The sequence below is a fragment of the Aulonocara stuartgranti genome (assembly GCF_965226115.1).
Source record: "Aulonocara stuartgranti genome assembly, chromosome: 9".
NCBI lineage: Eukaryota > Metazoa > Chordata > Actinopteri > Cichliformes > Cichlidae > Aulonocara > Aulonocara stuartgranti.
Window position 1 is genome coordinate 7,254,805 of NC_138960.1, and position 13,942 is coordinate 7,268,746.

General features: G+C 43.2%; 1 protein-coding gene and 1 long non-coding RNA gene across 11 annotated transcripts in view; both read right to left on the reverse strand.

The window, feature by feature from the left end:
* Positions 1-4,099: 4,099 nt before the first annotated feature.
* Positions 4,100-8,306, reverse strand: LOC309713859. Of its 4 annotated transcripts, XR_014278713.1 has the most exons (4): positions 8,110-8,306; positions 7,866-8,036; positions 5,635-5,766; positions 4,100-5,546 (listed from the first exon to the last, which is right to left on the reverse strand). It is a non-coding gene; the product is annotated as an uncharacterized lncRNA (long non-coding RNA). The 4 variants fall into 4 exon arrangements; XR_014278714.1 differs by having other exon boundaries at positions 4,100-5,766; positions 8,110-8,304; XR_014278716.1 differs by lacking the exons at positions 4,100-5,546; positions 5,635-5,766 and adding an exon at positions 7,600-7,786 and having other exon boundaries at positions 8,110-8,303.
* Positions 8,307-12,540: 4,234 nt separating this feature from the next.
* The window catches only part of svila (supervillin a), a 48,964-nt gene continuing 47,562 nt past the window's right edge, over positions 12,541-13,942 (reverse strand). For 5 of the 7 annotated variants that reach the window (XM_082547627.1, XM_082547626.1, XM_082547630.1 and 2 more), the window contains one exon: positions 13,320-13,650. In XM_082547627.1, coding sequence (XP_082403753.1) covers positions 13,450-13,650 — 201 coding nt within the window. In that variant the 3' untranslated portion in view covers positions 13,320-13,449. The other 2 variants (XM_082547629.1, XM_082547631.1) reach the window with 2 other exon arrangements.

The following is a 13,942-nucleotide window of genomic DNA, read 5'->3' on the forward strand; positions in this document are numbered from 1 at the left end:
GGAGAAAACGAGGCAGTCGCAGATAGTCCGACCACCATCCCAGCCCACCCTCACCACTTACAGTGAGTCGTATTCTGCTCTGCATCAGTATAGTTATGACTCGTATGTGTCAGTGTCAGTGCACTAGTGCTGTGGATTAAAAGAAGCGAGACAGGTGCGGTCATACCAACCCGTTGAGAGATAGTAAAGAAGAGGCAGAGTCATTGACCCCCCATCCTCCCGCAGACCCACAGATCCGGCACCCAGAGGAGTCTCTAGCCCGCCCCCACCAGCGGAAGAAAGAGGGCAGCCCAGAGCATCCACCCGGGAATCTCCAGAGAGACAGAAAGTAACCGATGAATTATGACCGGCGGTTACATCTCCTGCAGTAGTTGCGGTCACAGAGGCGAGGCAGAGGAAAGCAACCAGAAAGGGGTGGAGCTACAGAGAAATCAGGGAGGGGGTGAAAACAAGCCCACCAGACCCACGGCTGGGCCCGTACGTGCAAACTAAGCACAGTCGGCCAAATCAAACGTAATAAATTTTTTAAGGAGGCAGATACTCTTTTCACTAATATTTCTTCAATTGGTATTATTCAACCAGTGATTAATGCTAAGTGATTGCTTGATTTTCTAATAATAAGTATTATTTTCTTGGCAATGGCTGAAGCAGTGAGTGTGGGTTTAGCTCTTTTGGTTGGAAGACTAATTGCAGTTGTCTCACTGAGGAAGCACAAATGAGGAGATAGAGGAAAGCTTTTGAGTTGTTTCAAGCCACGGGTGAACACACTCATAGCTCACTGTAAGGTGGTAGAGAATATTTTGGCTGTCTAATCCAAATCTTTGGAACAGATTAGAGGCTGACATGAACTTTTACCATGAAAGATGTGATGAAGACGTGAGATTCCTTTCTGCTCCCATGTTGTAAAGTGAAGTGTTGCTGTTAAACTGAAAATCTGGATTGTCCCAAATGAGTGAGAAAGCACAGGGTTCAATTAAGGAACTGTATCCACACAATGGTTGAAAAAGGAATTAGGTTACTACGTTTGTCCTGGAATACTAACTCTAAATAGTTCACCAAGTCAGTCACTTTGTTTTTTCTGTAGTCATATCACCAAAAAGTTCACATAAAGCGCTCTGGTACAGGAAAAAGTCTGTCTAAAACTCACATTCACCCACTAACTCAACAGTTATGTCATTAACCTGTCTTTTCAGGAAAATTTTGGCCTTTTAAATTTCAATTTTATTTAAATTGAAACGATGCACCTTCTGTTTTCTTCACCACTTACGGTCATCACAGTGGAGCTTCTTAGCCACGATCTTCAACTAGGCCATCAGAGATAAATGGTTTAACTGTTCTGACTGTGAGGCTATAACAGAAACAACAGTAACACCTAAATTTCATAAATGGTACTAAAGTACAGTTTACATTTACAGTAATAGGGTGACCGTGTAGTGTCCACTCCATGGACAAAGACTTAACACTTTTTTAACATTTAGAAAAACATGTTAATTATCTTCCGGTTTCATTGTGTGATTTATGATTTGAAGTTATTTTCAAAGGCCTTTATTTTTGGGGTAAATAAAGGCCTGCTGAGCAAGTGCTTAAAAGAAGTGTACAGACTTCATAAGACACAAGGTTTAACACAACATTACCACAAACGCCAACCTGTTGGTGGCAAAGCTGAGGGACGACATATCCTTGGAGTAGAAGTGGCTGACCAATCAACTGCCAGCAGCATGGCTAAAGTCATCCAGAGAATGATATGAACCCTGCATTGCGGACTGCATTCTTTCTGCCAACACATAACATTTTATTTTGAGTCCCTTGACAGAGAAAGTTTGGAGCAGCTTGTAGGTCAAACATTTTATCAGTCAGATCAGACCGCCAGCCTGTCCATGTCCTCCTCTGACTGATTTTGTTCAGCTGTTCACTACTCAAAGTAAGTCCTTATTAGCCTCTTTTATTAAATGCTAATTACGCTTCAGACATCAGCCAGATGTTTGCACACTGCAGCTCTCGTGCTCTCCAGATAGCAGCTGTATGTGTGTGTTTGCGTGTGTGTGTGTGAGAGAGAGAGGAGGTGGGATATTAAATGAGTCTCTTAGTCACCTGAGATTGAACTGTGCCATAACAGTGATGGAAATGTGCTGTTAGGGGGCTCAGAGCGTTCAGCTTGTCTCCTCATCACTCTGCAGCGTGGCTGAGGACTTGGACAGGGATTACACACTTCAACATTTGGAGATGAACTAAAGAGAAAAGTGAGGTGTTTTTGTTTCCCCAGCTTTGGGGTTTGGAGAGCCCAACACTGAGGCAGCGAGTCCTAAGGCTGAGTCACTCGCTCCTCTTGGTTACACTGCTTTGTGTTTGTGTTTGGGTCCCTGTTTGTCTCAAATTACACACCTGACACCCCCCCCCCTTCCCTTCAAAAAAGAAAGAAATTCTGACCAGTACGTGTTTTCTTTATGACACAAGCAACCTCTTCCTGCTCCGTAAATCCAAAAATCCACCTCTGGCTTACAAGTGTAGCAGAAAATAACTTGTGCAGCGAGCTGCTGAACAGAAAGCAGGCACAGCCATTGTGTATGTCAGTGGAACTGAGCTGGAATTTTAGCGAACTCCCCTTCACTAAACTACCACCACCCAGCATGCAGCCAGCTCTGCCTTCATCATCACCCACCTGGTTAGCAGCACCCACCCCCGCCCCCTCAAACATCAACTCGTCTGCTCTCCACAGCAGGCTGCCAGGCCCGGGGCTGGGCCACAGGATGGAGGAGCAGGAGGAGGATGGGAGTGTGTTTGTTGGTGTTGATTAGAGGATCAGATCTCTAATGATGCCAAGTGGTGGTGGGAGGGCAGTCTCTTGACTCCGGTCCAAAGGCTTTCGATTTGAAGGTGTGCTGAACACTTGGAAAAGCGCACACACGAATACACGTAATGATGAAGAGCGTGGTAGGGGAGCAGCTTTAAAAAGATACTTTTGATTGATTGGCAGATTCTTCACGCAGCAGCTACACTTCTTTACCCTGGTGAAGGGAATAAGTTGACCTAGACCTGTGCTTTGAGCCATCAATTGCAGAGGGAAAAGAAATTATACACAGGATGTAGCATACACAAGCTGGAGCCTCATAAGAGGGAAATGAATGCCAACATCTCACCAAGCACCACGTAAGTTGTTTTTTTGGGTTAAATCTGGAGTCAGCCAGTCATCAACCTTTATTCTATCCAAAAACTGATTTTTGAATTTTGATATATAACGTAGAGCACAAGGAGTGCAAATGAGTCATCCATGACTTGTTATAACAGCAGTACAGCAGCCAAATCTATATACCACACAATGTGACGCGAACAAATCACCTAGGTACTGTTATACATGTGCTGGTGGTCAGAAAGTAGAGGTTTTTATGTAGAAGTTGGTTGGCAGTAGTGGAGATACAGGTTGGTAGAGGTCAATCCCTGGCTGCTCCAGTTGCACACTGGAGCAGCCAGGGATTGACCTCTACCAACCTGTATCTGTTTGGCATGCACTGCCAAAGTATCCTTGGGCAGGAAACTGAGCCCCAAGTTGCATCCATCGATGTGCGAGTGTAAGCTAAAGCTCTGAGGTGTAGAGTTAAAAAGGACCTAAGTGAATGAGGCGTATTGTAGAGCAGAAAAGTGCGATATAGAACCATGTCCCACTCTGACCACTGAGCCACCAAATGTGGAAGAAAGTGGCAATCTTGCCCCCTGCCTGGCCTCAGTCAACTGGTGCACAAGTGTCAACTTCAACAGGGACTTCATTACACTGTTACTGTTTGTGGCAACAGATGGGAAATGCTGAAATAAAGAAAGAAGGATGTGGTTCTTCAGAGCAAAAGATTGCTGATTGGAGAAACCAATCTGCACATTGTGAAATGGTATCATAACCACTCAGTGACTCCTCTAAGGAACTACTTTGGAGTACCGAGTTGGTGACGCTGAGAGGTGGGACAGCAAGCAAAGGCAAGGCAAGTTTATTTGTATAGCACAATTCAACAACAAGGTGATTCAAAGTGCTTTACAGAGACATTAGAAACAAAAACAAATAAAAAGCATGATTTAAAATTGATTAAAACAAACAAGCAAACAAACTAACTAATAAACAAACAAACAAACAACAGTATATAAAATCAAAACAGATAAAATCAGAACAGTAGATAAAATCTGTAGTTAAATGTAAGTTTTGAAATTTAAGCTTAAAGTGTGGATTTGGTGCTTTATTCAAATGCAGCTGAGAACAGGTGAGTCTTCAACCTGGATTTAAATAAACTGAGTGTTTCAGCTGATCTGAGGCTTTCTGGGAGTTTGTTCCAGATATAAGGAGCATAAAAGCTGAATGCAGCTTCTCCGTGTCTGGTTCTGACTCTGGGAACTGATAAAAGACCGGATCCAGATGACCTGAGGGATCTGGAAGGTTCATACTGGGTCAGGAGGTCACTGATGTATTGTTGCCCTAAACCATTCAGAGCTTTATAGACCAGCATCAGGACTTTAAAGTCTATCCTCTGACGGAGAGGGTAATCACCTGGTTTCCCTGCCCTGCTGTGATTAGGTGGTGGGGATCTGCTTGATTCCTTGATTGCACTGTGGCTGATATTCCACTTGCTGGATATGACCGTTGTGATAGAGGGGCTGATAATATGCTACCGCCTTGGTAATTTCTCACACTTGAATGTTTCAGATCATCAAAATAATTGTAATATTAGACAAAAATAACCCAAGAAATACAAATTTCAGTTTTTAAATCATGATTTCATTTGTTAAGGGGAAAAAATAAATTTAATAACTTTTTGTGCAACCCTGTTAATCACAGTTAATTCATAACTTAATATATCAACATGGCTCCCAAAAAGTACCCCTCACCCCCAGACGGTTGTGCCAGATGGCTACCCCTGAGCCTGGTTCTGCTGGAGGCTTCTTCCTGTTAAAAGGGAGTTTTTCCTTCCCACTGTCACCAAAGTGCTTGCTATTAGGAGGGTCATCTGACCATTTAAGTTTTGTCTGTATTATTCTAAGGTCTTTACATTACAATATAAAGCGCCTTGAGGCAACTGCTGTTGAGATTTGGCACTATATAGAGAAAACTGAATTGAAAAAATGTAACCAAATAGAGCATAATGTATCGCAGAATATATGGTCACATCCTACCTAGCATAAACTCACTAAAAAACACTTATAATGTTGATGTGGGCATTTACACCCAGATGTTCTTGAAAACTTTGTGAACTCCTGATGTAAATAATGACTTATGGTGACAGTAAATGCAAACAGTAATTTTGTAAACAAGAAAACCAAATGGGGGAATCTTCAAATGAAGGACTTGAGTTATGTAAAGTCCTTGTTCACACACTTCCTCCAGGAAATTATGACGTTTATTTAGGCCCGATTCTGTTTTGTCAGTCTCTTCAATTCATCTTCCAAGTAGCTGATATTGTTCCATTATACTCTTTCATAAATACTATAAAGTGTGCAGTGGGGGAGCGGTGAGTATTTCAGAATAAAACTTGTCAAGTCTCTTCTTTTTTAGAAAGATTTTCACCATCAAACTGAAAAAAAAAAAAGCTTATAATTACCCACATATGTCTGTCTGATGTCCCATCTATTACTCGGAACGTGTGCAGAGGAAGTCCAAACCTGTGGAATGAAGTCTAAACTCCTGTAGATCTCATAATGTGGTGTGCAGTCCCCTTCTTTCTTCTCCTCCAGCTGTGGAGCTTCAGGTAGTACAGAGCCTCCATCCAAGCCTTTAAAAGAGATTGTCCAGGTCTGGTCAGGAGACAGGGAAGAGATGCAGTGAGTGAGGGCGACCTGAGGCACGTGGCTACGCTCCACATTATATAAATCCACAGCACTTTTATGGGCTCCATCAGGGTAGAGATCTAAATCTGGGTTAACAAGCAGAGCTTACCGCTAAGAGTCCAGGGCACGAGAAAAGAGAGAAAAAGTCTCCTGTCTGAAACTCATTTCCCATAAATCATCTCGGCTCACACTCTTTGAAGTGGCTTTCTTAGAGTTTGGACAGGAAGTGTCGGGCTTAGGGGTTTTTTTCCAACCCAAAGACAGAGAGGGGAGGAATGAGGAAAGGAAAGGCAAGGAAAGGAAAAACAAGAGAGGAGGAACACATATGTGCTGTGATGCTCAGAGCAAGTAGTAATCCACACATAAATAGAAACGCTGCGCAGCATGCAGAAGAATATGTGCTAAGCCCGGTTTGGACTCTCATTGTTTGCTGCTTGTCATCTTCTGCGGATGCAGGAGAGGAGGAGGAGAGGGGAGGAGTGGCGCGGTGTAGGCTCCCTGCCAAATGCAAATATTGTGGAATAAATGGCGGTAAAGCTCAACCGTTGCCACTTTGCACCTAAGCCTGTGTTGAATTAACACTGCTATCATAAACAAAACATTATGTTAACGCGGCAGCGGGCTGAGCATCGACAGATGGGTAAGAGCATTAGGGAGATACCCGCCAAAGGGTGCTTTTCACCTCCTGTTTGGGCTATTACAATTCACAGGCGAGTCATGGCTGCAAAAGCGCCCATGGCATATGGCCCAGTAAATATTGACTGATATTTTAATTACCCTCTGCATAATCTAATAATTAATCACAAACATTACAGTTTCACCTTTACCCGGTGCCGCTTTTAAACAGGCACAGTCACTTTCTGTGGATTAAGAGTTTTTCATATTTTTAATGTGGCGGCATGGAGCAACACTCTCCTAATGAAATGCCTTCCGGTGCTTTCATTGAATATGTTTTTCTCAGCAAATGTTTCTCTCATCATCTAATCAAATGTTTTCTTTTCTATCACAGTCTACATCTGAACACATATTTGTGGATTTTAGGGCACATTTTACAAATCCGACTGGCTTTCACATGCTTGAAAATAATATTCCCCTGAATTCTATATCCAGGCTGGAGAGACTGGAATTTGACCCAGGACCCTGTGGACCTTCTTCAAAGCGGCCTAAAAGGGAAGCAAACCAGCTCCTAATGACAGACTACATTATGTTGATGAACCCCAAACAGAGGCCTCCATTGCTTTGCAAGTCTATTAGAGAGAGCTCTAGATTTTCTGCCTTTTCTGTGCTTGAACCACAACAGGTTTCAGGTCATGACTGCAGACTGTATATAAAAAATGGAAGTAGCACCCATTGATTTTGCAATTCCACATTTAAAAAAGTCAACACTACCACCATGGTGGGTTTATGGCTTCCACCATGGTTTTATTATTACTGTCTTTTCAACGTTGGAGTTTATTTAAATAAATCCTGCATGTGTATCCTGCAGTCTGGAGACTGACTTGCGTTTAGAGCCAGGGCCAAGTGGCCACCTGAGGAACTGCACGGATGTAGCTGCAGATCTGCATCTCGGACAATTAGCAAAATGTAGGCTCATTTAAAAGCTGGCACAACATTTGAGCGCATTATTTTATGAAAGCAATATTTTCTTTGTAACTGCAGAGATGCATAAAGTTGAAAACAACAGTTTTTTTAACAGATATTTCTTGTTGTCTGAAACAAGCACACAAGCTTACTGTCACGGCTCAACGGCACGAGGGAACAGGGATGGACACAGGCGCAGAAACCAACCCGGAAGCGAGGTGACAGAAAACAAATGATTTATTTCCGCCCACAGGTAAACAAAGGTGAAACACAAAGCGACGCCACCACACTAGTGGCGCGTAGGATTCGTCGGTGATAATGAGGGCGACCTAGACACCTCTAGGAGACGGCTGAACAGCGGGGACAGCGGGGAGGTAGAAACAGGACTAGGTAGGGGCCGGGGGCACTGGAACAAGAGGAGATCACGATCAGAGGGATCCAGCAGACAACCAATAATCCTCCGCAGTTGAATTGAATTGCCTTACTTGGTTTCAGATGGAGGGGACAGGTGGAGCGGAAAACCCGGAAGCGGTCGAGGCGTGGGGAGGCAGGCAGGTGAGCGGTGGGCCGGCAGGCCACGTTGTGTAAGCAGCTGGCGGCCCAGGTCCAGGAGGACGGGAGCGAGGGGAACAAGATCTCCACTCCGGGTGCTATCGCTGAGGAGAAGAAAAGACAGGTCAGTCATCACACGGCGTTAAGACAAGGTTTAGGATGCTCCACTGAACTAACATGGGAATAGCAGATACTCAGGCGATGAGTGGTTGAGAGCGCAGGTCTGATATACCGCTGGCACGATTGCTCACAGGTGGTCAGCCAGGGAGGGGCAACCGGACTCCGCCTAAAGGAGGAGGAGCCGCTGTCTGAGACCTGCAGGTGCCCCACCAGACCATGACACTTACTCTATCTACACTGCTGCGAAACAGTCATTGGCCCACCTTAAAACATAAATTAATTGTCATTAATCACTTCTTTTCTGTTGACTCAATAAATGTAACTTTTTGTGATAGCTTAAATCATCATTTAGAAAATACATTTTCTATTTACTCAGGCTATTTTGGATTAATATTAAAATTTGAAGGAATGCTTTTTCCCAGCACTGTAAGACAGCATTGTCCTCTGGGTAAAACGCTGCCTATGAAATGTGCTCAAAATCCCCAGACTTAGCAGCAGGGTTTTTTTTTATTGAGTTTACTGTGACACATAAATGTTTAACGGGGCTTTTGGAACATTTCAGTCCAAATAAAAACATTTAACACACGTCACAGGAAGCTGATGAATGATGATGTAAGTTGGGAAAATGTTCTAGTGCATAAAATCATCAGGAGGCAAGAAAAGTCTAAATATTTGGCCAATCAGAAAAGAGAAAATACAGGAGGAGTTTCAAACACTGACACTGCACTCATTTTTCCACAGTACAACAGGAGCATCTGAGTGTGCTGCATTCATGTCTTGCATTCTGTAAAGGGGTCGTATGCAAAGAAAAGCTGGTGGAGCTAAGCTCAGAAACTGGGCTCGGAGTCAAAAAACGAGATACAACACCCTCGTGCACACACACACACCTGCAGGGTGCACAGCAGCATCCCACTGTCTTCCAGGAGACACAGAGGGGAGGGATGTGGAGGAGCGGGTGGGTGGATATGCACCGGGTCGCCACATCAAACTCCTCGCAGGCCAGAGGAGTTCAGAGCAGGCATGTGTAACACAGCGATTCAGCATCCAGCAACTTAGCATGCAAGAGAGGGCGAGCAGATGAAAACCAGCGAGAAGCACGCAGAGCCTTGCCAATCTTTTCGGAGAAGGCGGCAGCTTCTTCTTCTTCTCCTCGCTCTTGTTGCTGTTTCTAGGCAGGCTGTTAAAACATTGAGTAACACATTTGAGCAACAGTTGGATGGGTGGAAACCTGCTGTGTATATTGTTCTACTGTGATTGCATGAAATTCCCCTCTAATTGCTCTTGTTCCTCCACACAGGCCAACAGCTGATATTGAGAACATCTGAGAGCTCTTAGTGTGTGTGTGTGTTTATGTGTGTGTGTGTTTATGTGTAGAGTTGGAGGACAGCCTGGAAAATTAGGCAGCAATGTTTGACAGGTTGGACAGCTGATTGTAGCTTTCACCTGCGACTCGGTGTAGGTGGGCATAGAGGGGTCCATAAAGGTGCCATATGGAGACCATACAGACCAAAAGTGACAGGAGACTCTGACAGACGTGCCCCTGACTTCATTTAAAGACATACATCTGATCTTTTTCTTCTGAACAATGCTGTGCTGAGGATTATTATCTTTGTAGTTTTGGAACGTTTCCTCTTAATTTGTCTTTGGAAGATGAAAAAAGTAAAAGCCTGAAAAGAAACGCAAAGATTTAGTTTGGCATGAGAGTGGTGCGGTTAGTGCTGCACCACCCACAGAAAGCAGGTCCTGGGTTTGAGTCCCCCATCTGGTCCCTGTGTAGAACGACATAGCGTTTGACAACTCTAAATCATCTCTCTCTGTGACAGGCTAGAACCTTTCCAGGTCGCCCTCTGTGGCAGGATAAGCCCCCCCCCAAAAGAAATCTGAAAAAAAAGAATCTGAACTGGATAAGAGTTACAAAAAATATAATGCATAATTTTTTCCCTCCTGTTTCTAATAAACTTCCATTGTGCGCATGACATAATCTATGCTTACACAATGACAACCTCTGTGTCGAGTTGTCATTGTGTAAGCAGCTCTATTTAGGTGAAAGTAGCATCACCAGACTGCAAACAAAGTATTGCCTCAGAATCCTAAACCTTCAGAATCTTTAGCATCAGCGTCCTCGGTCAGTCTCAGCCCTCTTTAATAATATTAACAGAAACTAAGGTGACAACACTAATTTAGGGCTGGCTGTGGCTCGGGAGGTAGAGCAGGTCACTTGCTAAACTGAAGGTTGGTGATTTGATCCTTGGCTGCTCTCTGATGTGTTCATCGGAGCAGGAAAGTTAGATAGAAAGCACTCAGGTGTAGGAAAAAACTGCTCAGTAAGACTAGAGCTATATGCAAGCACATTACATGATGTAGTACAAGACCACTTTGCTTCCATTTAAACTCAAACTGTGACTGAACCTTCAGCTACAGCTGAGGCCAAAGAGCGTCAGGAACGCCTCACTCTGTTGTTAGAAAAATATAAAATGGCAGAAAAACTGTCTGAAAGGAAGAAATAATAACTTCAATTGCCGTCCTCTGATCAGACAAATGACTGGACGAGTCACATGCTGGCTTTAAAACTTTGGGAACCTCTTCTTTAACTCCTTTCTATAATATTTGAGCACATCCAAGTCTGCAGACCCAAGAGTTTCTGTACTCATAGAAACTTGTATTTCACTGCCCTCTGCTGGTTGATTAAGAACGGTTGACACTCTGGTCTCACACAGTCCAACACCACTCTGAGTTCTGATTTAAGAGTCTTAGCTTGGTATGCATAACAATTTTGAGACCTCTTCTGAAAGAAGACATGACACCAGAGGTCAGTTAATAAACAACAATATTTAACAGAAACAATTCATTTTTCTTTGAAAATATTCCTTTTGAAACGTCTTGATGTATTCTCAATCATCCAGGTAAGTAAATCTCCAAAAGTTGATTCTGTTCATCTGGACGTAGCGTTTTGTGGGAGAAACGTTTCGTCACTCATCCAAGTGACTTCTTCAGTCTCAGCTGACTGCAGGTTTCCCCAAATCTTATAAACAGTACATTTGCATAATGACTGAAACCAGCCCACTGAAGGATAATGGGCTGGGAGGTCAATAATGGAGGACATCTAAAAGCTGACGTGTACCGTAAATCTACACATACGGATCAGCATTTAAGGTTTGACTCTCATCATCCACTGGAGCACAAACTGGGTGTCATCAGGACGCTACAACACAGAGCGAACACCAAAACGTTTCTCCCACAAAATGCTACGTCCAGATGAACAGAATCAACTTTTGGAGGTTCCTTTTGAAATTTACTATTTAATGATGGCGGAAGTGGGTCCTTGGTTCAAATCCACCTACTGGCTGGGTTTTGTCTGTGTTCTCTCTGGCTTCCTCCCATAGATGTGTATTTAGTGAACTTGGAGCTTTTACATTGCAGATAGGTGTAAATGGTAAATGGACTGATTCTTATATAGCACTTTTCTACTCTCCCGGAGTACTCAAAGCGCTCTATACAACATGCCACAATCACACCCATTCTCACAAGCATTTTCTCTGTACTTAGCGCTTTCTGACTACATTCACACACACATTCATACTCCGATGGAAGCATCGGAGAGCAACTTGGGGTTAGTATCTTGCCCAAGGATACTTGACATGCAGACTGGAGGAGCCAAGGATCGAACCACCATCCTTCCCATCAGTAGGTGACCTGTGAATGGTTGTCTCTGTGTTAGCCCTGTGTCACATTGGAAACCTGTCCAGTGTGTTCCCCACCGTTCATCCTATGGCAGCTGGATCAGGCTTCACCCGACAGACTATACGCAGTCCTGTGAAAAAGTAATTTCCAAAGATCATAGTAATTTGATCTTTTTAAAAAAAAAAAAAATTTTTTATTCTTTTTTAACAAGCAATAAGTGGTAATCACTGTAATGAAATCAGTTCACTATAACAATCAAACGATGGAAACTAGTTGGAACTAAACTGACTTCTCAGCTAAAAGGCTTTTATTTATTTATTTTTTTAAAATCACAGTTTACTCATTTATGCATGAAGGTAGGTCCTCTTTGTTCAAACAGAGAGGCTGTGAGCTTCAGAGTAAGCATGGAGCCAAGCTGCACCCAGCAGGTGAGAAGCTCCATAGAGCAGATACTCCTCACATGACCGCTGGTCAGTGCTGGGCCCAGATACAGGCATGAATCGATGCCCAGCTTTAAATCCAAAAACCACCGTCACCACACAAAAGTGAACGAGCTCTCCCTGTGATGTCAATGAACCTCATGGGAGTAGGTCAGATCTTACACAGACAAATGGATAAATCAGAACTTTAATGTTTACGCGAGACAAATCATTTTCACTATCAAAGAAGGACATGGCCACTGCGACATCAGCCGCGTGAGTTGAGGATCACTCCAAAAACACAAGGGTTTGACAGGAAACTGGAGTGCATGTAGTGTCTGTTTGGTCAGCTGAAAAAGATGAAAGAAAAATGAAAAAACCCAGAATGTTCAGATATCAAACTTTCCAGGTTTATTTCTAGAATACATCTTTATATCACAAAACAGTCTCCAAAATGCAGACTAGGATCTGTATATAAACTGTACAAAGCAAGGCACTATACACTGAAAGAATTAAAAATCAAACATTTCATCATCATCCTTTGTTTGCCTTTAATCAGGTCTGTATCTGTCCCACAGTAATGACACCGTCATTCATATCAAGAGCTTCATTTGATCAGTAAACAGCAAATGGTGATCTGTACAGCTGGAACATGAGACACAAACCTCTGCAACATTTATTATACACTTTATTTTGTTAGGTTTTCAATATCTGTTGAGATTTTTCTTTTTTTTTTAAAAACATTCTACATGGATGTAATATAAATATAATTTATTTTTAATGCACAGACATACATAGCAGAGAGTATCATGTGGAGGGAGTTCAGCAGGCTGACAGACCTGCCGACACCAACATGGCTGCAAGGCTGACAGTGTAAGGTGCTCCTGCTCAAAGTACACAAGTACATACATTAACAGAGTGGGAATTTACATGACTGCCATTAAAACATGCATCCACTCACAATCCTCTCCTACAACCAAAACACTGGAGTATCTTTTCCCCACACATCCAGGCAGCCCCACCCTTGGAGTCTGAGTTTTCTGATGACATCAGCAGCGCCCAGTTTTTCATCATTCAGAAAAGTCCTTTGGCTTTCTTCAAGTTCATCTGCTTCCAGCCGGGCAGAGCGCTGAACTCCTCTTTGCTCATCTCCAGGGCTCTCTGTGGGATCAGTCACACTCAGAATCAAACAGACACGACGCTCTGCTGCACACACTGATCGCAAACTCAAAGTACTCAGTCCTGTAGCCTGCACTGTGAGTGACAAACATCTGAACACATTCATGCATCAGTGAAGTTAAAGACGCATTCGATTTTCCAAAGTGCTCACAACTCCAGGATTCAGTTCACACGCGTGTGAGTTGTGAGTGAACAGCCTGTAACCAAACATGCTATAGTAGAAACACGGTGTTAGAAAGGAGAGAAAATGGGTGACAATGCTGAACAAGGAGTGAACATCCCAAATCAGACAACTCACCTTCCCATAAGCCCCCACACCCTGGAGGGTGGAATCAGTGAAACAGGTAAGTTCATGAAGGGACAAAAGGAGCGAAACATGACACCATTAAAAACAAATGGAAGAAGTTGGAGAGTCAGAAGGAATGAAAGGAGGAATAAACAAGAGAAAAATCCTTAAAAAACAAACAGAAGTGAGAAGTAACGTTTGACTCATACACTGTCCAGCTGTTTGAAAAAAGTCAAACTACACGCTGGCTGCAAAGATGCATGACCTCAGCTGAGAGTCACAGATAAGGAAAAGAAAAACAGAGAGGATAAGATGGAGAATCAAA